We start from the raw sequence: 25,517 nt of genomic DNA, 5'->3' as shown, positions 1-25,517 counted from the left end.
CAAGTTGAAAAATCGAATTGAATTGCGACCACGAACAACTCACTTGCTACCGTTGACCATCACTTTTCACTTGCACATTGCGGTATTACTGGAAATGAATGGGCTGACGAATTGGCCAGGGCAGGTTCAGCGATTGACTTCGTTGGTCCTGAGCCCGCGCTGCCAATTTCGACAAGTTGGATACGGGAAAAAATACGGTCCTGGGCTTCGTCCGAGCACCGCAATTATAGGAGAAATCTACAAACGTGTCGCCAAACAAAGGCGTTTCTAGAACAACCATGCCCAGTGGTTTCGAAAAATCTCTTACATTTTTCGAAGCTCCACTGCGGCATGCTGACCAGGGCTTTAACCGGCCACTGCAAACTCAATTATCACATGGCAACTATTCAGCGCGCTGAGTCTTTTTCATGTGATCTTTGTGAATCTGACTACGGAACCTCATATCATCTGATATGCAACTGTCCAGCGGTAGCGCAATTGCGATTTCGAGTCTTCAGCCGTCCTTATATAGACGAAACCATGTTTGGTCGACTGAAACTCAGAGACATACTAAAGTTTCTTATCAAATGTGGTAAAGAGCTTTAGGCTTATTCGCAGGCAAGTTGAACTACTTGTGAGTTTAACTTACCTGTTGTTTATTTTTGTTTTGTGCTGTTATTTTTCCCACTCTTCCAATTCTACTTCCTCACACGTGCTTGTCCTTTCCTTCCGCTCAGGAAATGATGAAAACACACGGCAAGGCACAAATCCCCGACTATGTACGGGGAACGTGCCATTTGAGCCAATATATTCTGATTCCTGATTCCTGGTACATGACCTCGTGCTGCTTCCAAAATGAATTCGAAAGACATGTTGACAAAACACGTTTCAATACCAAGAAAACATCTATGCTTGATTGCTTTTGCGAAAACTTTTTCTTGTAGATAATAGAGATGGTCGGATTTCGATTTTTTTCGAACCCGAACCCGAGAGCTTGAAAATTGAAAAACCCCAACCCGACCCGAGCCCGAAATTATAAAATTTGAAAAACCCGAACCCGACCCAAAACCGAACAATTTAAAATTGAAAAACCCGAACCCGAGAATGAAAATTTTGTAAAACCCGCACCCGAAAATCTAGAACCCTTTTCGAACTCGACTTGTTAATAGCAAGAATCAACCACAGATCCCGAAGATTTTTAATTTTAGGCACCCGCGCAGGATCCTAGATTCATCTAAAAATGATCGAATCACTCGAACCTGAAGTAGTACCATACACGTCCAGTTACCTATGGCAGAACGAAGTACTGGCGAGTGGAATTGGCGTGCGAATTCCTGAGAATATGAATTACCTGAAAATAACTCAGAGACAGTCGCAGGTGAATGTTCTGTACAGCCTGGCAAGTGTGTGTCCAAAAGACAGTTGGATACTTCATCTAACTTATTTACTCGACTAGCCTCGTTGAAACTTGGAACATTTGTGCAGAGGTTTTTCCAACCCCTTCGCTTAGAAGATCGAAGTGCATTTCTGTAAGCTTTGCGAGCCATCTTAAACGCCTCTGATCTGTCTCTGTGCTTGCAATTCCAAGCTCATTTACATAAGTTTTTCGAGTCTAGCAAGGTCAGCATTCCACCAAGGGGTTCCTCTAAAAGCACGATTAACTGGAAGCGAACAAATCTCTTGACATTCTGCTACCATGAGTGAGTTTGTTTTATAACCGACGCCATACATCATACACTTGGAGGTTCAATCGCTGGAAAATACCCATAATAACTAGTCTTCAAACCTCCTTCGTAGAGATTTCCAGTTGGGAGGATACGTGGCGATATCTAATGAGACGTTTATATAATCGAAGATGATCTATGATCTATGATCAGATAACGATAGTTCGAATTCCTTATATACGAACCAGTTTGCTAACCCTTGCGTAATACTGCCGGAGCAGAGTGTTACATCTGACACCTCTTCCCACGCGAAACCCTGCAAATGATGAGAGAATTCATACATTGAATGTATGAAGATTTATGCCTGTTAAGTATTCCATAAATTCAGTGCCTCTCAAATTGATATCTCAGCTGCTGCAAATTACGTGGTGAGTATTCACATCACTTTCGATCATGAGGGGAAACCCATTTCTACCACAGTATGATACAACCCTGCAATTTTTACTGATGGCTCATGCTCATTATGCGACAAATACTTACTTGATGGGCAACAATTGGCTTCGTTGAATCTACGCCGACGAATACACTAGACGCATTTCTTGTTTATGCCATTAACAGTCATATTGGGGTTAAGGAGCTTTTTAAAATGACAATTTGCTTTATGGAAATATGGTTCTTCAATCAAAGCTATTAAATTATTTCCTTCCTACACAAGGCGTGATAGATTCATAGTTGCTGTAGGATAATTCAGGAGAGATGCCGCTTCGAGTGAGATGCCGTACTCTCTACATATCGTATATAGCAGTGATTTTCAACCTGGGGTAATTGTTGGGGGTCCGCGAAGAATATCTTGTCCGAATAGATATTGCCATTTTGAGATTTTTTTCGAAGCAGGTTAAAAATAATATTTTGATGTCACACAAAATCGATGTTAAACCGTGGGCAGCAACCCAGGGTAATACCGAAGGGGTCCGTAATAAGACAAAGGTTGAGAACCGCTGATTTAGATTAAACCTTAAAATGATCTAGGCTCTACAACAAATGTAGAGAGAAACTGGCGGATGTAACTCCCTTGCTCGTCGATCGAGGGCAATGAAGACTACGAATCCGCTGGATCTAACATCGAATCGATCATGATGCATCATAATCCACATTTACAACCATATCTCACATCCAGTAAAGAAACCCCTGTCTGCGAAACAATCTCCCCTTATCAAAGTGGAAACCGGTTGTTCTACCCATATAATTGTTTTATGAGCTGTTAACGCAATTTTCAGTAAGCTTGACACATTTGAAATCTGTCCCCCTGAATCAACATTGAGTGGCGGTGTAGATGACGCAGGGTACGCTCCGCCAACAAATGAGCAACCGTCTTTTATTTACTAGAAGAACGTTGGTTCTCAAAACTTCCGCACAAGGTAGCGAGCGACAGTCAGTTCCGTCACGCACCACTCTGTCAGAAACCACCAGAAACGCACTCACTCGCACTGGAGCGTGGGTGACAAACGGGAAGCAAGTGGGAAATTTAACAGACAAACAATTTTTTGCTCTTATTCTTCGTCTCAATTCTATTGAAATAAAACTGAGTGCGTTATCCATGGTGGATGTTGGGGATAGGGTCGATCCCAAGCGAAAAGCCAACGAAGGATTTTTCATTTTGGGAAATCATTACTTATTCATGTCAGCTCCTTCGAAGGGAGTCTCATGTGTAACATTCGAGGAAAATTCGTGATCCCCGGAACGGGGGAAAACGATGAACTTACAGCGGCAGCTCTTTACTGTGATACGTCGGATACCGGTAGATTGTTATTAATTTTCCTGGGACGACGACGACGACGACGACGATGACGACGCCAAGCTAAATTGTTTGTGAATTAATGGAAGATGATTTCAATTGCTATTCGTCATGATTTGCAAAACCTGATAACATCTCTGTCTGCTAGACTGTCTATTTCTATATGTACATACAACATTCCCTGCTACTGATCGGAAATATCAGTCATGCTGTATGGAAAAGCATTAGTCACTAGATTGAATTTACTCGGTTCTGGCTCCGCTCTCGGTCCTGCGGAATGGACGCAGGAAATCGTTTCGTAGGTATAGGTAGTAGGGGCTCATCGACTGCCAGCCGAGCTTGACACTATTTGCGGTACCTCAGTGCGGTGTAACTGATGGCAATCGGAAATGAGCGTTTCTGCCGTTCATCCATGCTGGTAATATTCGATTACTGGATGTATCGTACGGATTGGAACCTGTAGGTTTCAGCGAGGATGAGCTACATTGAATTTGAGTTTTTATTTGCGTACGGTATTGTGAAGGTCATCCGTAGATGATTTTGGTTGGCCAAAATTTGCGCATTACATTTGTAATGCGTTAGTTGCAATCATCCGATGGTAGCGATTTTACAGTTGAGTAATTACTACGGAAAACACCGCTTCACTGGAGTCTGTGAAAATTACGGCCTCATCACTAAGTGTTTGTGACTATTTTAACGGATGTAATACAATCTGATCGGATGATTTCAGAAGGGAAAATCTGTATTCCGAATTATTTAAAGTGAAACCAATTTACTGAACCCAAAGAATTCCATTAGAAATACCGGAAAAATCTTTCAGAAGATAGTGAAAATTGCCACATTCGTACTAACAGCATAAAGTGTATTCTACTTCCTTCGGTTATGTCTCAGTCATTACCCATCCATCTTTTTATTTATTCAGTTTTAAATATCATTACAAATTATGAAGTAGTTATGACAAAAAAAATACGAAACGCATCCATTGCTAACTTTCATTATTCTGATTTAAGAGTGCATATGTGTGACGTTTCAAATAGTTTAACTTTTGGGTCTTGCTCGTGTACACTAGACTGCCCAAAAAAATACGAATTTTTGAAAACTCAATCGGCCCATCCCTGATTCGATTACTAGTCCCACCAGGAGTACTTGCACCAAATTTGAAGCAAATCGGACAAGTCTAGCTACCGGACCAACGTGCCTGAAGTTTGTATGGAATTTTTCGACAATTTACATGGATAAAACCCACTAACTCTCCTTTTTGCCACTAGGTGGCACTGTGTGCATCGTATTATCACTGTAAGTGAAAATAAGAAAGATAATTTAATTGGATACAACTTTGTCGAATACTGCTAGTCAATCCAGCTTTGTTGAAAGAAGTTATTAAACTTTTAACGAAGTGATGTCTGAGTCAGTTTTCCATGGGGCCTAGCAGTGCATGGTTGTGTATCAGTACTCGATTCCCACAAACTAAACATTTTTGTGAAATAACCGTTAGATTCAGCTCAATAGTATGTTCAGTAGAGTTGTAGTAAATAATACGAGTCATGTTTTGGTTAGAAAATTTTAGTTCCAACTTTGACCGCATAGAGGGCGCTGATATAGTTATAGAGATTAATCCCCTTGAAGTGAGATATTAGCTTCAAATTATTTCAAAATATGAAAGACAAGATGAAGTCTTCAGAAATGTCAAAGAACTTGTTTTCGCAAACATCGTTACTGTAGACCAAAAATTCATAGTATTCATAGTACACTCGAAGTTATTGATCGCTGTTTGCGAATGACCCCTTAAAATTTTTGATTCCACATAACTTCTTAAATATCGTAGATAAAATTTCAGTATGCTCGAAAAAGTTGTTCGTTTAATCAAGATACATATCTGTCCAGAAGAGATCATCGATCAATCTCTTGCGACTTAGAAGTTATTGGGTAATTTTTGATAAACTTGGCAAAAGTTTTAAAAGCAGTAACTTTTGAACGGACAAACATGGGCAGCCAGCTCTAATTTCAATTAGAAATGCTACATCAACAGTATAAAACTAAATAGAGTTCACTTGTCTCTCGTTGTCTACCGTAGAGTTATAGATGATTTGAAGAAAAAAAAATTGTGTTCCGAAAATGTCAAATATCTTCGAAAACGCTTGAGATGAGAAAAAATATGCGTTAATAAAAATTGTGTATTTTGACGATTAAAATAACTTTGTAGAATATATGAAACCCGTAGGAATAAGACATGATAAGTTATTTAAAAAAATATTTTTGGGGGTCATCCAAATATTACGAGCTTTAAATTCTTAAGCATTGTCGATTTCGAGTATTCAGGAAAAATATTCGCGAAAGAAATCTCCACAACTTTGCTGAAGACGTTAGATCATTTCTTCTACAAAAAATTGTAAAATTTCACTGATAAGAGGATTAATCACGAAAATCATAGCAGCAAATGATAAACCATACCAGCAGTAGTCCGGAAACACTATTTGAAACAATTTATTTTTCAAAAAATTGCCAAATTGCTTTGAAAATACACGCGAAAAGCCATTGTTGTATCACAAAAAGTTTTCCCTTTCGATGATTCAAAACTTTGTACTGAACATAACGAACTTGTCAAAATGATATTTTAAAAGTTATATTAACCCTTAAAAGCGCAAATCATTTTTTTTTTCAAATTTCTTGAAAATTGCCTCATAGCTTCAATACGTTACCGTGATAATTTTGAGATGATTTTCGCAATGTTGTTTCAAGCACCAACAACCAGTAACAACAACAACGAAACGAATGCCGAAAAATACGAACATGCAATAACGACCGATAAGAGTAAGACACAAACTGGAACATCTGACCGCGAGCAGCAGGAAAGTAGTACGGATGAGGACATGAACATGAACGACAACGCGAAAGAAGACAAACGGATCGAACCTCAAATTACAGTGGACAACACTGGCAATATTTCGCCCCCTAGAAAAAGGATCTCAACATGCAGCAGAAAGCTGCGCCTGAACGAGACCAAAAATTTTACATAGCTGTTTTTTTTTTATTTATTGTAAAAAAAACAAACAATGGGCCTCGTCGAGCTACCGCATTTGGGCCTAAATAAATTTATTAATTATAAAAAAACATTGCGCATTAAGGGGGTCTTCTACTCGCGAGGCCTAAATTGAGCACTTTTTTGGGAATAATTTGTAAAGCATTTACTCAACGGATCTCGATTTTTTTTTTATTTTGAGGATATATATTTTGACTTTTAAATTTTACTTTTGAAGACGAAATTAAAAATCACTCGCGACCTTTAAACTTCATTGACGACATTGATGTTGAAACTGCATGGGTCCTGTTTAAGTAAAGTTGTGGCAAATTGGGTAATCTGTAATCAGAAAACTCATATTTTTTATAATCATGGTCACGTTGGCTATGTTTAGACGAGAGGGATTTTTTTTATTTTACAATTAGTAAAAGTTATGTAACTAAAAAACCAAAAAATAACGTAAATATTGGAAATTTTTACGATTTGTAAAAATTTCCAATATTTACGTTATTTTTTGGTCTATTAAGGGACATAAAAATGAAACAAATTGACATTTCGCAAATCCCTCTCGATCAAACATAGCGTTTTCTGTATGTTTTCTGAACAATTGGAGAAAAAATTATTGAAATCGAACCAGTACTTCTATGAAAAATCTTACTTGACCGCTTAAAAAACCCAACTTTCGTGAAAACGCGTTTAAAGATAAAGTACGTTGTAAAACTTGATACTAGTAACTTTCTAGATAATCTACTTTACCGGGTCCGCAGAGCTCACCTTGCTCATCACAAAAACGTTCTTGGTTTTGCACATTTTGCTCTCTCTCTGTTGAATTCGGGCCTGTTTTTCCGCGACACCCACTTTGTCGAGTCGAGTAGCACATCTTACAGCTTCAGTCCCCAAAGTAACTCCCATCACTTCCATAGCTTGTAAGATCGATGAAAATTCTTGGTTGAAGATACTGACTGTCAAATAAGTCACAACATTGACCACCTACCTGCCAGAATGTGTGCATGTGTTTGCGCTAAGGAACCTATTCCACTATTCAGGGACTCACTGATGTTTTGGGTGTGAGCTCCTAAGCATCTTTATGATAAATCATTAGATGATAGACTTTCGTAGATACTGACATGATTGACAGTTTCTAAAGTTCCTTTTACTTCAGCCTGCCGGAACTTGCACCAACTGTCCTCGCCGGGTGAACACTTTGAGTGTTAGGGATTTTCGTTTGATCACGAGCAGTATTCGAGGGAAGCCCAAATAGCATTTCGCATATGTTCTACAGAATTTGAGTTTCTCCGAATCGCCAGCCCACAACATTTTGTTAGCTTGCCGATTGATTTGTCCGTCAACTTTCCCTTTCCTTTCCCACCGATACCTTTGCTTTCTTCCTTCAGTTTTCGTAATCTCGTTCCCATACGATTTTCAACATGTCCGGCGTAAAAAGAAGCCATTTACCAATGCTCACATATACATAAACCGTCTAGAATGAACCGGGTAATGTTTAAAGAATTCAAACAATGATTTTTCCATCGACAAGCGCCATCGTGATGCGCCGCGCTTAGTATCTCAGAAACGGCCGGAGAATGGTACCTTTCGATTACTAGAAATATGCCAGGAGTATGATTTTCACCAAATCTTTTCTGTGGCGTATGCTCAGATAGATTGAAATTAAACAAAGAAAAAAATCAATTTTTTGAAACCGTGAGAGTAGAAGGAGAAAAGGATGAAGAAATTGGCTTCAAAAGGACCATCCACAAACAACCAGCAATAATGTTGAAGATATTAAAGATAAAGACTTTGTGTCTTCAGTAAAGTTGTTGGCAAAAGCGTGCTCTACAACTTTGCCGAAGACATAATTGTAATACATGCACTTGCAAGAAAATTGGTAAATATATCTTACTTTTAAGGCGATTAACCTTTAAAATAACAACACCATTTGAAAGAGCTTATAGTGTCGACAAATTCCTCCGAAGACGTCATTGATTCCAATTTAACGATTTAGGCGTAATTACAAATAGCACGATTTTGGCAAAAAAACACTGTGTATTGCGACCACTGTGCGATTTTTCACCCTGTATTTGGCACAAACAATTATTGTGACTCTTATTCGCTTAAAGTGGAAACGATATTTTATCTGAATCTTAATCCAATGCTTGCAACAAAAATTTTACTACTTTACGGTCACAAATTCATCTGTGATACTAGCGTCGTAAATAACAATTGTGTTACTATGTTTTAATAGCCGCAAAGTTCTTCTGTATCGATTTTGTTGGCTATTTTCGGCAAATTTAAGAGAAACGAAAGCAATGAAATTGAAAGACGGATAAGTATTCTAGAGAAAACTAAGCGGTAAAACATGATGATGAGTTATGTTCTATCAATGACCATGCGGTAGACTTGGGTGAAACGCCCAACTCCTACTTAGCAGAAGGCAAAAGACTCTTCACATTTTCTGTCGATCATGTCCATATGAGCCTGCCTAGTTCTAGTTTTCCGTTCTAAGTTTATAACTGATTTACTCTAGAATACCTATCCGTCTTTCAATTTCATTGATTTCGTTTCTCTTAGTCTAAAATTTGCCGATAATAGCCAACAAAATCGATACAGTAAATAACAATTATATAACAGTTTTGTTGTGAAACGCAACCTGCTCCGCTTGTTTTGCACAGTTTGACAAAAAACGTGAGGATACGAAAAGTAGCACTTGCATTGTTCTACTCAACATTTCACAAAAATTTGCTCAATGTGCCGTTGTTGAGAATTTATTGTCCATACACCAATATAGAATGAAATTAAGCTCCTGATTGACCACCGATTGTGAAGCTTTGTTTTGTTTCGATTCAAGAACGATTAAGTTGTTTACTGACGCTTTTTAATATGGTTCAGTATTTGTTACATATGTTGTGTCCAATATTGTAGATTCGAAATATGGAACCTGTATGTGGCTCACATGTTGGCCTAAAAAAGCAGCAAAACAAATTGATCCCAACTCGCAAGTAGCAAACATACGTCGCACCCTACAGTGTTGAACTCAATCCAAAATCCACCCTTGCTATCTGCATTGCTCGTTCGTGTACATGGAAAGTTTCAAATCGTACAGCGTGATGAAAATTCTTTGTGCACAGCAAGGTAACGGGTGTAAGTTTTACACGGTTTAACTGTGTGCGAGTTAATAACTCCACTGCCGAAAACCTATAATAGACGCCAAAGGTAACATTAACTCGCACACAGTTAAACCCTGTAAAACTTGTACCTGTTTTCATCATGTGTGCAAAGTTTATCTTGCGCTCTTCATCACGCTGTGCGATTTGAAACTTTGTGTGTAGGTACATACATGAACGATTGTACCGTCCGGATGATATAGCCATGATGTTGCTCGTTTAATATTCGAATGACGAATGATTAAAACGAACACGCGGCACCTCTATTTGTAAACTACCCGTATTTTATTGAGTTACTTAGATGCGAGTTGTATGCTTATGCCAAAGTTGCCCAAAATCCATAGCGTCTACCGTTTATTTACCGTCCGGACAATACAGTCAATATGTTACTCGTTTGGCAAGTGAGCATCAACTGATACAAAACGATCATACATTTTTTTTAACAAACATGTTTGTTTATTTCATGTTGTGTTTTGTGTCTGATAACATGTTGTACATACTAAGTGATCAGCCCTTTAGCTCTCCATTTTTGTTCCTCTTTGATATTTTATTTTTGCTGTTTAGTTAGTATTTATGGCTTGTTTCTTGATGTGCTTTTTAAGCATGGTGATATTTCAATGATTAAAGAAAATTCTACCAATCCAATGCTAACCTCAAAACTAACTTCAAAAAATACATTCTAATTTTTAATCATTTCCATTTTTGAGGTGAGGCACCAAAGTCTCCTAATTTTGCGCAAAATTGTTGGAATGTAGCTTCTAAGGTATCCGGGAAAGCCAATAAGGCCGAGGAACTATCCCGAGTGCTGCCCAGCCAACATTTCGATTCACTTTAATAAGTTGCAATTTGATTAACTGTACTCTTCAACGATATGAATTGATTGTACAAAATGCACAGATCTCTTCTATGTGAACAGAAGTGGAGGCCATATACGTACAACAAATCGGTATAGTAGAACTATGTGTTTTACGATGAATTTTGATCTCATCAAAAGCATTATACGATCATCTAGCTTATCATTTTGAGTTTATATATGATCAACTTTACAATCACACATGAAGGTTTATGCAGCTTAAGGTTATAAGACACAGTTACACTGGTAGATAAGTTTTTCATGGGTGAGGTTGGAGTCACTGGATCATCAATTATTAAAATTACCTGCTACGATTTACTTCCAGTTTTGAACCTGAGATCTTCGTATTCCCAGCTTAGCCGCTATGTACTCATCTATTTATACACTGTCAAGCAACGATTATATTTGATCATTTTTATCCCTTTGTGATTACGATCTAAAAATACCATAATCCAACCTAAATATGGCACTCCAATGATACCTTCTATACCTTTCAAATCACAACCTACATTCTGTACTCAAGCCATTTTTTATTGCTCAAATATTGAACTAGTCTGGCAGAAAATTTGCAAAGTGCTATTTGTAATTTATTGTAAACTTTTACATACGATTGCTGGTTTGCTGGGTGGTTTGTTTCGGACAGTAAGCCGCAATGCTAATATACAGGCTTGAACCTTCGTTCGATCCGGTCACAAATCCTGAGAGCTCCTGGTTTACCTAGAGCTTTTCAACTGCAACAGTCTTTCTCAAGACTACCTACTTTTTCTACTCAATCAGTATTTTCAGATCTAGAACATTTTTCAAGAATAAATCAACCCGACAAAGTATTTAATTCTTCCAGTATGCCTGAGTCCTCCCAGAAAGGTCGTGTGCCAAATATTAAAAATAAACGAAAAAGGGTAACTGTTCCACCCGAAAATCCAATTGATTGCAGCAACTCATTCGATGTTTTATCTGAATGTGAAGCTGAAAAAATTGTAAAATTCCTCGTCCGGTGAAACTACAAAAAGTTTCAAATGCACTAATTGTAGCGAAAACCATAAATCGAATTTCGGGGCATGTCCTATTCGAGAAAAAATATACATTTTCGTTAAAAGCAACAAAAACAACAACTAAAAAAACCTACTTCTTCAGGTATACTTCAAGAAAACAAGTTTAAGCGTGTTAATCCGCTTCAAAATAGCATAACAACTTCTCTACCCATACAAGGATCTTCTATCTCCGTCACACCATCCTTCAATGGTGTATCATCTTATACTTCAGTGGCAGGTTACATGGCCAAAAAACAGCAAACATGCCTACAATTTCATTCGCACTCAACGCTTCCTTTGTTCCTATGGATCAAGGTAGCATAACGGAAAATAAATTGAATTTCTTGCAACAATCAATACTACAGCTAATGATTGCTATGTTAAATTGTACTTCCATATTTGAAACTGGAATTTACTGGTGGGAATTTGCTAACAAAATTGTAATGAATTTAAAGTTTAATTATTAATTTAAATAATCATTCAAATTTATTGAATTGGCATGCTCGTTCATTAAAAACGTGCGAAGACGATGGCGACGCATGATACAAAACGAACATGCGGGTCCTTTAGAAATATTTTTCTGGTATGTGATGAAATGAAACGTTTAGATGCTCGCTTCTGACGGTTCTGCCTGAAATAGACTTGCAAATATCGCATTTTCTTCGTCGTTTTCTAAACATTTGCTGAAAATTGGTTTATTTATAGTAGTACATTATGCAAAATTAAATTAAAATACGTGCACATATTTCCGATCACGTAGTGCAAAAATATTACTATTTTGTTCGTTACAACGTAAGTTATTCGCGTTTAAAAACTGAGAAAATTTCCCTGCAGAAATTATTGAAACGGGACCCCAGTACTAAAACGTATTTACTCTGCTTCAAAAACAACCAGATTAAGAGCCTATACGTATATCTGTTGATTTGAATAGACATTTACGGCATTATCTACGACACATTTTTAGAATTTTTTCTAGAATTTAGAAATATACTGCGATTTTAACTCATACTTTTCCTTTCTCCTACATTTGTTCAGCTTTTTTTTAATTCGTTTATTTGACACGGCTCATAGCGGTAGCTTAACGGAGCCGTGGATCTTTTATACGTTTACAATACATGTAAAAATAAAAATACAAACAAGAATTAATTAATTGGAACTTTTTATGCAACTTTTTATTGCGAGCGGAGACCTTCTTTCGCGAGGTCTGTTGGCAAACAGCGTCAGGCGGGTCATTTGATTCTCTCTTGTTTTTCACGTCCCGGTCGAAGCTGGCTTGGTGTCCGGGATCAGATGTTCTCCCTTGCTTCTTGCACTTATTGTTGATCAGTGTAAATCCGTCGTCATTGTTACTGCATTCGTTGCCGATGTTGCTTACAGTTGCTTTTGGGGTGCTGGATGATTCTTTTGCGGTTTTCATTATGGTCTGAACAGCTGCCACAAATTTGGCCACCGTTTGTGGTTCAGGCATTGGTATTGAAAACTCTGTTTTAGGTTGGTTTGCCGTAGATGAGTTGGCATTCGGTTGAGATGCATTTTCCTCTGCATCTTCCGCGCAATGTTGTCCATGATGAGCTGTCTGATTACAATACTTGCACGTAGGAGTTTGCCCCTCATGGGTGCATAGCGTAGTTTGCATAATTGTAGTTCCGTGAGTTTTGAGTTTTATTGCCAATAGGAGGGTATAGGCCTTTCAACCCGCATCCTCACTACAAAAACGCCGTTAGGAGTACCCGGGAAGAAGTTTCTCCAAGTATCAGGTGTAACGGATTCTACTTCTCCGTATTGCGACATGCATTTTGCAATTGGCTCAGGAGGGGTACGAGGTGATAGGTCATATAACCTTACATCTATATAATCATTCTCAATATATACGGAAATCTTAATTCCAACGTTGTCACTTTCAACCACGTGTTTTAAGTTGTTCTTCAAAACAAAACGCTCGGCTTGTGCTAACGTGTTGAAGGATATTAACACTACATTGCGAAGATGATGATACTGAAAGTACAAGACTTCCGCAAGTCTAAGTTGCATTTTTACCTTCAGAAGGTATTCCACATCACCAAAACTCGGTCGTTTTAAACAAAATTTAAAGTCAACGACCGCAGCGGTGGGTCGGAGTAGAGTTTTTTCGTCAACTTTACTCATGATGACAATAATAATCCGATATTTCCTTTGTTCTCGAGACAATGCACACTAGATCGAGAGGCCTGTTGTTCACTTGGCTCGATTGTACGTCTGACTGCGGCAGAAATAGAAAGTAGACTGGCGATTTGGTTAGTTATCCAATGTTAAACTAAAACAAACAATTATAAGTAAACATCTAAACGTTAATGTAAAAGAGATGCTCAAGAATTAAGCATGGGTACGCTGACCAACTGTAGGCTTGGGAAAATCCGTACACTTTTCAGCTCAAAATTGAGAACACAAAAGTTGATTTATTGGGCTGTTTAGTATTTCTCACGTTCCCTATATTTTACCTCCGGCGATTGCATTTCTAAAAAATATTTTCTGGATTCAGTGTGAGTGATGGAGGACATTAAGTAAATGTCAACGTTTGTGTGTTCTGAGTATTGTTATTTAAATATAATTAGTTTGCCGTCAAAACCTAGCTCGATCATTTCACGACATCGGAAGCTTTTGAACAATCCAGGAAAAATGTTTTCTATTTAATATTTTCCATATCAAGTAATCAAAATGAACTGAATGATATGATGGAGTTGGAAGGAGATGATTTTCGGAAGGCATGGCTATGAAAACTCTTGGAAAATGTTCCACCTGGCAAGTACCAAAGCGAAAAGACCCACAGCTGTAGCATTTGATATTACTTAAAAAAATATAATTCAACTAGAAAAATGGCCCTTGAACATAATTGTAGCATTCTTACGTCCACGATCTCGTAATAATGAAAATGTACGGATTTATGAACGATGTCTCAAGCGCCAACACACAAACGCAATCTTGAATCGTACTCGTGCGGGAGTTCCCACTTTAAAATACGAAACCTATATACACTAGACAATAAGTCTCAAGGTGCCATAGTTGAAGACTTCAGTGAGATGGGGTAGCTCACTTTCTTTTTTCATCTGAACCGAACGCCTAAAATCATACCTCAGTATGACGGGTCGCGTAAACATTCGAAAGCCGCACGCAAACGGCTACAAGGTTATATAAACGAATTCAAATACGTGAAGCTATACACACACCCACGCGATCAAACACGTTAACATAAAAACGCTTGTACCCTTCACGGTAATTTAAATCTAGTAACGCACGTGAACATGCAATCGCCATCATTCGCGCAAACCCCTCCCTTAATTCCTAGCAGCCTAGGTCCACGCCTTCCATCTTGGTCTCAAAAAATTCAAATGCACTAGTAATCTCAGGGCGTTATCGCCGGATACTCCAGTGATATGGGGGAACTCATTCCTAGATAAAAAGCGTACACTCAAAATCGCCGTTCGTACAAACATTCAATAGCCTACGCGAAAATGCAAGAGTTTACACGGTTGTTCAAAAAAAATACACGCGACACACAGACGCTCACGCTTCAAAACCGCTAAAATAAAAACGTTTGAGCCCTGCGCAATAATACAACTCTCGTCACAAACGCGAACATACAATTGCGATCATCCATGCAAACCAACGCCCGCGAGGGCGAATGACCTATCGAGGTTAAAGTCCCAATATACACTAGACAACAAGTTTCAAGGTGACAAAACCGGCCATTCTAGTAATATGACGGAATTTAATCTCTTTTTGCAGCTAAACCGTACATTCAAAATTAAACGTCAGCCTCGCGGTTTGCGTGAACATTCAGGAGCTCACGCGTATATCCAAATGACCACACGGTTATGCAATCGAATTTACACGCTAATTTACATACTCACTAACATATGCGACAAACAAACGCCTACGCTATCAAATACGTTAACATACAAACACTCGGATCCTTTGCGATCATCCACACACTGTTACACCAGCGATCTTGCAAACATGAAAAATATCCCGGTGATTAAGTGAACGTTTTAGCACTTCCAAATTTATAAACGCAGTCTCAAGCGTAAACATATACTTTCAAAAAACGTTACCGTGCAGTTTCACTCTTTAACCTATTTCACCCCTAACCAAACCTTTTAAAATAGAAGACCATTTCAAAACATTGACCTGCAAGATGGCATCACGAGAATAATGGTATTAATTCTTATCGTAGCGAACGGCATATTTTAACTATTTGGTCAAAATAATTAAATCGATCTTGTGTCAAATTTTAAAGTATTTACAAGGAACAGAATGTAACGAAAAGCATGATTTTTTAGAATGTTTCATAAGCGAAGTTTCGCTTTTTCGCTGTGTGCCGATGTAATTAGTTTGTGGCGTCACGTTTGTTTTTGGTGTGTTGCCCAATCTTCATCGATAAAAGAACGTACACCGATTTGGCATATTTGGTACATAATTAAAGAGCCATGTAGTGCAAATGAAAGAACTAGGCAAATGATAATCGAATAAAATGAATTGCCCTGAATTATGTCGCTAAAAAGAAAGAGATAGTTTCTCACATTCTTCGAAAACAAGAATATCATCGATACTGAGGGCTTCAATACCATGGCACCGATTCTCACAAAAAGGATTTCTAGGAACCTTCGACTTCGAGCCAGCTATCCAAATTCAAAAAATATAACACAACTTGCGTGAATGGTTTAAATGACTGGTCGGGACGGATAGTTAGACAGATAACTGTTCATTTGTTTATCTGTGTTAGGGACAATTCAAAAAATATGCTTGCTCCCAGAGCTCAGGAAAAAATACTCAAAATTCGATTTTTTTTACTCTCATTTACTGGTTGCTTATTACCACCGAAATCGCAGTTTAGATCCTGCTAAACTAGTTCGCAACCGTATTTAGGACTGGTGGTATCTAACGGGGAAAACGAGCAAAAATGGTGAGTGAAGCTAAGCAATCATGTGAAAAAAATTCCCCCAGAGACGAGATTCGAACTCGCAACCTTTGAGATTCCGACCCAATGCATTAACATTATTTGATGGTTTATGGAAGAATTTGTATTTTTCCGGGAGTACATCTACTTCCACTAAGCTCGGAAATTCCGCGCAAATTCCGGACAAATCCGTACAGGTATTTTTTCCGGACATGCGTCAGAAAATCCGTACAGTCCTCCCAAATTCCGTACGGTTGGTCAGCTTAAGCATGGGTGAAGAAATCAGTCCTAAACCACAAAATAACCTTGAAGAAATTGTCGCCCGCATCACATAAATGACAATTACTTCAATGAAGTATTGATTTTGCTCCAAAAATAGCAACGGATGTCTACAGATCCGGAATCTTATCGGAAACAGTGCAGTAAATTGAAGAGCAAAACGCTATTTGTCACATATCGTCGTGCGAGGTTTCTTTGAGCACTTTTTATCAATTGTTCTATTTTGACGAATAATAACTCCTTTAATAATCGATGGATTTTTATCATATCAGCACAGATTTATTGTCATCGTGTATGTATTTTTTATGCCAAATATGAGCAGAATTGGTTCACAAATAAAAAAGTTGTCGTATAGCGTTTTAAAATATCTCAAACAGATCTTAATTTCGGCTAAGCAGTCTCTTATGGATTAAAACGAATTATGTTATGATTACTCCAACGTTTCGATACAGGGTTCGCATCATCTTCAGGGGACACTGTATATTCAAGAAAATTTGTTTTACATAAATGAAAAAAACCTATCACATAAAAAAACAACAAAACATTGACTTACAATCTACTCATTCGTTCCTTGTTAAGTGGCTTTTCTAAGCATACTGTCTTTACAAAAAGGAGCGGTGGGTGGTACATGGGCTATAAAGGTTCAGAATGATGATTTTAACGATAATAACATTAATTTGAAATTCGAAACAACTTCTAAAAAATTCGATGCTTACTGTTCGCTTTGGTCTGGCTTGCTATGGCGGTTCTGAACTAAACTTATTGGTATTTGATTATGGGAACTATTGCTATAAAATCTGGTAGTCGATATTTTTGACAGGTTTGTGATGTGATTGCTAAAGTGAGATAGATCTATTATTGCTCTAATATTCTGTAAGCTGGTGTGGTCCAATACTATGTCGTCGCTGTTGTGCTATCTTATGACAAGCGCCATTTTTCACATTTCGAGAAAAACGATTTTTAAAGTTTGAGATTAAATATCATGAAACTTATAAATGGTAGAAACAATTCAGAGAAGACAATTGATGCTTCTACCTATTCTGTACTAATCTCTCAAATATTACGAAGATCGGTTGACTATGTTGCGAGTTTTCACTAAAAATATAAACAAAAGTCGCACTCACACGTGTCATAGGTGTGTATTGATGAAAAAATTTGTATGACGTGTCATAATCGTGCATGGAAAATTTTCCAAAGAAAAAAATCACCAATTATGAACTTTTATTCATATCTTTGGTTTCATTTGGTCTATAAACAATCGGTTAGATGCATTTTGAAGAAAATGAGTCAGGGAATCTAGAAAAAATAGTTATTTTTAGTTACAGTGTTGCCAAATAGGCAATATTTCCAGTTTAAAGCTAAAACTGCGTTTTTCTCCCAATACATGTATTTTTCTTTTGAAAATTATTATGCCATTGTGTTCCAACGACATTTTTACACATAAAACCAACTAAAATTTTATTATAACTTGAGCCAATCCCAAGATATGATGATTTGAAGCAAAAAACTCACAATTTCTTATCACTTTTCTCGCTATATTTCAGTAACCAAGCAAAATTTCAAAATTCTGGAAACGCCATCTTGTAGAGATTCGTTAGACGAGTAATGTGGCATATCTAACTCAGTTTACCCCAAAATGGCGTTTGTCATAAGATAGCACAACAGCGACGATGTAGTATCGCTGCATATGCGGTATTGAGTCCGTCCAGATCAACTCGTTTGTTGACTGTGTTGGGTGTGTTGTGAATATGACACATTTCTAAAAAAACACAGGGTACTGATGTGCATGCTACGGTCAATTATGGATGTGTTCTCGAAATCGAAGTGATGTGCATATCGGATGCAGTGTTCGATAAGCGCTGTCTTCTCTTTCAGCTCATTTATCTGTTGCACATTGTAGGTGACCGCTTGTTGCAGCATTGCAAGTTTGTTTATGTTCGACTTGTGACCAGATAGTCTTGTGGAAAGTTTATTGTGGGTCATTCCTATGTAGCAGCACTGACAGCTGCCACAAGGAATTTTATAAATGATGTTGTTTTGATCATATTTGCTTTTAGCATCTTTAACATTGGTATGGATTTTTTGGATGGTGTTATATTGCCTGGTGCAAATTGTTATATGTGGAAAATCGGTGGCTAGTATTTTAGTGAGTCGTTCAGTGAGATAGGGGACGTATATCATCGATCGATATGCGGGTACCTGTTGTTGGTTATTGTTACCATTCGGCTGATGTGCTAGTGGTTCAGTAAAGGTTGGACTAGCGGTGGTTGGCTGGACGGTGATCGGCTGGTCGGTAGCTGGCTGGGCGGTGGCTGGCTGTGCGGTGGTGGATGGATGGCTGGACGATTCGGTTGCCTTGTGATGTTTATGTGTTTGATATCGCTGGATTAGTCTGCTGATGAGTGTCCGAGGATAGTTGTTGCTCATTAAGTTGGTGTAGATGATCTGCTTTTGCTCCAATTCGTTGTGTGTGCGTGACAGTGTTCTGAATCTGGAAATCAAGCAAACTTTCCATAAAATAAAGTAAATATCTACTGTGATCAACAACAACCGAGACACTATAGCTGAACTCACAAACCAGACGATCGCACAAAAGTTCATCGAAACCCAAGAAATAGCTTTTCGTAAAAATCTGAATATCCGAACAAAAACCACAGTCGAATTCTTCAATCGATAAGTTTTAAAATATTATAAATGGACTAGCTGGGGACTACTTTGCACACACTTGAATTCAACATAAAAAAAATAACTAATATCGAAATTTCTAAAATGAGGGATTCATTTTAATTTAACATTTATAAAGTTGCTTGTCAAAAAGGACTTGAGTGGTTTGAGACTGTATATAGGTTTTCGGATAGAAAAAAAGAAAATGATTAAAAATGACGTTTTCCGTTTATCTCTAGTATATTAGAATTGGTGTTTAAGAGCATTAAAAGTTTTTTTGTATTATCAATCATAAAAATAGTCACACGATGAGATTGAAAATTTCGCAAAATGAAAGAAGGAAAATAAGGGACTATTGGTGATTCATCCTCCTGGAAATATTTATGGAGAATAAACTCAAAATATTATTAAGAGGCTTGGTATCTTCGGTAAAGTTGTTGATAATGATATTAAAAACAATTTTTTTGAAGACACAAGAATCTTCAAATGCCCATAAAACCGAACCTGACGTACTAGAAACAAACGGAAAACGCCATTTTTCATCATTTTTCTTCTTCTTTCCGAAAAATAGTATATGGTCTCGATACACTGAAGATTTTCTGTTTTGTCGAGCAGTCACATTTTACGAGCCTCCAATCACTTTTGTTTGTTTTGGTAAACAGTGCTAAGAAATATAACAAAAGACATATGCAACATGGTCAAAAGACATGGCTCTACAAATGTCAAAGGTATAATAAAACTAATAAAAGTGTGTCTGTTAGAAAATGTTGAAAAACTAAAGTGTGCAAAGTAACCCCACATATCCTAAGTAGCTCCGCACGACGGTACTAAAATTTCCGTTTTGCTATGGTTTACCTTTCCCCAAAATAAGCTAATTCGTCGTAACAGAACCTTTTGAATAAGTTTCGTCCCACTTCGGTATGACACTTTTAAACAAAAATTAAGTTTACCTTCCCCTATGTCCGATCCTGAGATCAAACCTAACAGAACCTTTCCCACACTCGGAAAACAGCATTTAGGCGACACATCGAGCGGAAAGGTTCACCATTTTACGGATACGAACCCTGCAAATTAGATTTCCAGGATGGTCACCCAATTGATCCCAATTCATCATCCGGTTGAAGGAGGGCACCGTGGCATGCGGTTCCCATAGTTTTGCCGGCATGGTAACGAACAAAAATTAAACGACAGTCTAGCTACGACGAAACGAAGTGGTTCCGGGTGGCATCTGGTGAAGGAAGGGCTATCCCATTCTATTCTATCATTCGTTTTCGAGCAGGTGCAGAGTTTATTGAATATAAAAAAAATGATTGTTTGTATAAAAAAGGGTTACCGGGAAATATACGAGCTTGGGATGGGTGATGGAATTTTTGTGAAAGCAGACAAAAGTTTGCTACGTATAAATAGTTATCAATGTCCCAGCCACGTTTGAACGGGCTTATATCTAGCTGAAAATATATGTATCTAAACATAGCCAGGGTACTATTTATTCTTCTTCATATAAGAAACTACTGTAGTAATGAAACGAGGTGGTGGCTCACTTAATCACATACCGTTGGTATAAGATATTTTATTGTACTTCTTTTTTTATTTACATACTATGATAGCTTGTTTTGCACATACTGTTTGGCATCATTTCGGACCTGTTATTTACTATTAAGTGTGTAGTTTTAATTGTGTAGAGTAAACTAGTTTCATGTATTATTTCCTTTCTGTTCTTTCCGATTTTTCTTTCTTTGTTTTCTGTATGTTTTGCACCTACCACCCTAACACCACACGTAGGAACTAGACGATTCTAGTAGTTTGATTTATGAAGAGGATGAACTGCTGGCGGGCAGTGACCAGAGCGATATGTTCTCCGACAACCTTCTAGGGGTAAGTACAAACTGACTGTGTTGCTTAGCTTATTTATTCAAATTATCACAAATCGTTGCTAATTAATCACAAACGGCAGAAACCGGACGTTTGTGTAAAAGTGGCAACGGTCCGCTCTGGTTTGTGATTCCATTGAAACTGGATATTGATGGCGTTACAAGCGATGATCGAACCCCGGTACGCAATTCAATGCTAGCAGTTTGCATTTTTTTCCTAGAATTGGAAACAATAACGAACTAGTGAATTGAATGTTTATTTCCGCTTGGGATTCATTCCCCGCATGAGCCTGCTGGAAAATTCTAGGAATTTTAATTAATTGGATCGAACATGATTTTTTTCGCAACGGCTACATCCGTACACATAGCTTTAATTGGTTTTAGAATGGGCTGGGTGCGAAACGGTTGAAGTTATCTTCTTGCTTCCAATAATGTGATTGTGCCTCAATCATATATACGCAAAGTAGTTCGACTCCAGAACTTAAAGGATAAAAAGACATTTGTGACTGAAGTCTGCTTCATTTAGAATTTGGCTATTTCATTTTAAGTTATTTAATACAATCATCGTAGCGTGAGATTGTCGATTGTGTTCACACTTTACTTCATTAACCATTTAAAAAATTACCAATGGAACGGGGTAGATTATTTCCGATTCCTATGTTGCATTGGCGTCACCAATACGGCTTAGAGGAATTTCGACATGCATATTTTGTCAACTTTGTTCAAGTATTACACAGGCATCAATATATCATCCGAAACCAGCAAGTAATTATAATCATTCCAAATCGTTTTACGGTTCCAGTTAGACGCCGTGTTAAGAAATTTCTACTGAAAACAAAACGTGTACGATTTAGAGCTTTTAAAAATTGTATGTGATGGACGGAACTACTAAATTATGTTCAATTGAATTGTGGAGAGGTCTATTACATTCTTAGAACACCTGAATACAATGGCTCACCATCCACGGACTTGATGAGCTACATGTCGACGCTGAAACATTTGAAACAAAAAATATATCATGCTTAATTAGCTTAAACAGCATTAGTTAAATGGTGGCTTCTTGCTAACTTAAATTGGCGTGCGGGACCAATATGATTAAAGAATCAACGGCCTGAAAATATCAGTAATTTAACACCCATTTTAATAAGTTTTGCGCACTTCTCAAACAGTAACTCGGTCATCCCCGAGTGCGATTTTTGCCCTCATACATACACACACACACATTTGCCGAACTCGACAAAGTCAGTCGGTGAGAGTTTCAGCTCTGCGGATCTCTGTTAAAAAGTCAATTTTCAGAGTGGTTGTATAACCTTTCTATAGGAGAAAGACAAAAATGTGTATATGGGAAATCCACGCGTGATCGAATTTTTTTGCTCATAACTCCGAAGCCGATTTGGAATTTGGAATTTAGCTATTTCCTCGGATCTTCCGGAATCCTCAACGGTTCTTAGTGTGGTCAAAGACACTTTGATTTGCAGTTAATGATCTGGACCAACAATTTCAAGCAAGCTCATCTCATTTAGTTTTGCATGATGTAATGAGTATATCGGTTTATGCCGGTGGTCAGCTGTTTTCGTCCGCGTCCCTTATCACTTAGCAGGCCTATCTTTGAAAATGAACCACCTCGGTTATGCAACTATTTTTCTTTCTCGATCTTATTTTAATGCAAATAATTCAATAGTCTTCATTAATCTATCATTAATATAATCTGAATCGCACATATTTTGTCGCATGTCACTTTAAACATTTTTTAGATTTGATGGCATTGTAAGGGAACACATATCCGCCGGTTGATGTTAATATTTAGACAGAGCAAACTAATTTATTTTCTTTTGTTTGGTTAGTGTTTACTTGACCAACTAGGAAATTAATTTACTGGGTATTTAGTGCGCGTGGGTAATACGCATGGTCTTGTCTGAGTGAATAATGACTTTTTAATTATCTATAAGGGATGAGAATTTATTAATCGCAATAGGAATTCAAAAGCACTTACTAAACTTTCGGCTGTCATATCAGCGCGAAGAACAAACGTTTTATTATCATATTCATTGATTTACTTTTAGTTTCAATCAATTATATTAATTGTTCTAATTGTTCTTATAGTATTGAGTACTTGCATATGCTTTGGAGTAGTACATGCACTATATTATTGTTATGTTAGCCATTTTTCTTTTTTTTATTTCTATTATAGAGGTTTTAACCTTAAAGTCATTCGCCTCTTCGGGTTAGAAAAATCTCTTATGAAAAATTTCTAACCCTATGTGCGGGGTCGGGACTCGAACCCAGGTGCGCTGCGTGCAAGGCAATCGATTTACCAACTACACTACGCCCACCCCCCATTTTTCTTCATAAGTATAAAAATATTCAAAAAAACAACAGAAGGAAAGGGAATGTTCGAAAACTGAGTGAACTTATATCATAGTAGGTTGTGCTCTTTTGGTAAAATCAAGAATATTGGGAATATTCGAGTTCATAAATATTCGGCGAGGCAGGAAAGTTTCGGCGGAGCGCCGCCGACCTATGGTTCGGTGTCGGCGCATGTTAAAAATTAGTGGCGGTGGCGCACCTTTCTAACAGGAAGTCAAAATGAAATTGTTTTAGAAATGGCATCAATGGTCCATTTCTGTGTTCTACTCTCCTCCCCCTTTCAATGGATACCCATAATGATGATGGTTTTCACTTTTTTGCGCTAACCGAAAGCCACCATCTTGATTTTCAGAACGATGTCAATCATCACTTTCGGTCTTTTGATGACTACCCACTTTACAATAACACTATTGACGAATTTCGCGCAAACTCTAACAAATGTTGACCGCACCCTCTCAGATTTTAATGAAACTTTCTGTACATGAGAACTATCATTTTTTAAAAGATAATTTTTGGAAAAAAAAACAAAAAGCCACAAGGCATACTTTGTTTTTTTTCCAAAAATTATCTTTTAAAAAATGATAAATCCTAAAAAAAAATTGTTGTAGAAGTGATTTTTACAAAATTAGTCAATTTTTTTAATTAAAATGTTGGAAAAATTCCTCATCGACTGCTACACTGAAAAAAATCGATTTTAAAAATTGAAAGTCAACCTACAGATTTGTTTCAGTGTACATACTTTTATCGAAAACTAAACCAATGAAAGTCATAATCATCTCAGAATCCAATTTCCCAACTGTTAGTTGCCTGACACATGCAAAAAGTATAAGAAAAGAAATTGGCATATATTCATAACAATTTTTAATGAAGACTGGAAGACTGGAAGACTGGAAGACTGGAAGACTGGAAGACTGGAAGACTGGAAGACTGGAAGACTGGAAGACTGGAAAACTGGAATCGGCGAGGCAGGAAAGTTTTGGCGGCGCGCCGCCGACATGTTGTTCAGTGTCGGCGCATGTTAAAATGTACTGGCGGTGGCGCACCTGTCTAACAGGAAGTCAAAATGAAATGGTTTTAGAAATCGCATCAATGGTCCATTTCTGTGTTCTACTCTCCTCCCCTTTCAAATGATACCCATAATGATGATGGTTTTCACTTTTTGTGGTAACCGAAATCCGCCATCTTGATTTTCAGAACGATGTCAATCATCACTTTCCGTCTTTTGATGACTACCCGCTTTACAATAACACTATTGAAGAATTTCGCGCCAACTCGAAGAACAAATGTTGGCCGCACCCTCTCAGATTTTAATGAAACTTTCTGTACATGAGAACTTTGTCACAAAAAGCCACTTTGCATACTTTGTTTTTTCCAAAAATGATCTAGACTGTCTTTTTTACCATTTTTTCAAATGGCAGTTCCAGTCTAAAAATGATAAATCCTAAAAAAATTGTTGTAGAAGTGATTTTTTCAGAATCAGTCAAATTTTTTAATTAAAATATTGGAAAAATTCCTCATCGACTGCCACACTGAAAAAAAATCGATTTTAAAAATGTAAAGTCAACCTACAGATTTTTTTCAGTTTACTTTTATCGAAACCTAAACCAATGAAAGTCATAATCATCTCAGAATCCAATTTCCCAACTGTTAGTTGCCTGATACATGCAAAAAGTATCAGAAAAGAAGTTGGCATATATACATAACAAATTTGAATGAAGACTTGAAGACTGGTAGACTGTAAGACCGGAAGACTGGAAGACTGAAAAACTGGAAGACTGCAGTTCAGTTTATTCATCTCAAAAGTGGTCAATTTTATGAAACAATTGACAAGCTTTTCTAAAATTTATTTTATGTCTGATGAAGCGGCACCACAATTCAAAAATAATAAAAACTTCGCAAGC

The 25,517-nt window shown here is 37.5% G+C and overlaps 1 protein-coding gene across 13 annotated transcripts in view; it reads left to right on the top strand.

Annotated features, from left to right (window-relative positions):
* Positions 1–25,517, top strand: part of LOC131690758 (collagen alpha-1(XVIII) chain) — a 1,092,580-nt gene that overhangs the window by 858,437 nt on the left and 208,626 nt on the right. For 10 of the 13 annotated variants that reach the window (XM_058976742.1, XM_058976748.1, XM_058976744.1 and 7 more), the window contains exon 7: positions 21,161–21,253. The exons of the other annotated variants lie outside the window; for them this stretch is intronic. In XM_058976742.1, coding sequence (XP_058832725.1) covers positions 21,161–21,253 — 93 coding nt within the window. The remainder of the gene's footprint in view (positions 1–21,160; positions 21,254–25,517) is intronic. 13 annotated transcript variants of the gene reach the window in all.

This window comes from Topomyia yanbarensis, chromosome 3 (assembly GCF_030247195.1).
Source record: "Topomyia yanbarensis strain Yona2022 chromosome 3, ASM3024719v1, whole genome shotgun sequence".
NCBI classification, from domain to species: Eukaryota; Metazoa; Arthropoda; class Insecta; order Diptera; family Culicidae; genus Topomyia; species Topomyia yanbarensis.
This window is presented reverse-complemented; position numbering and strand designations above follow the sequence as displayed.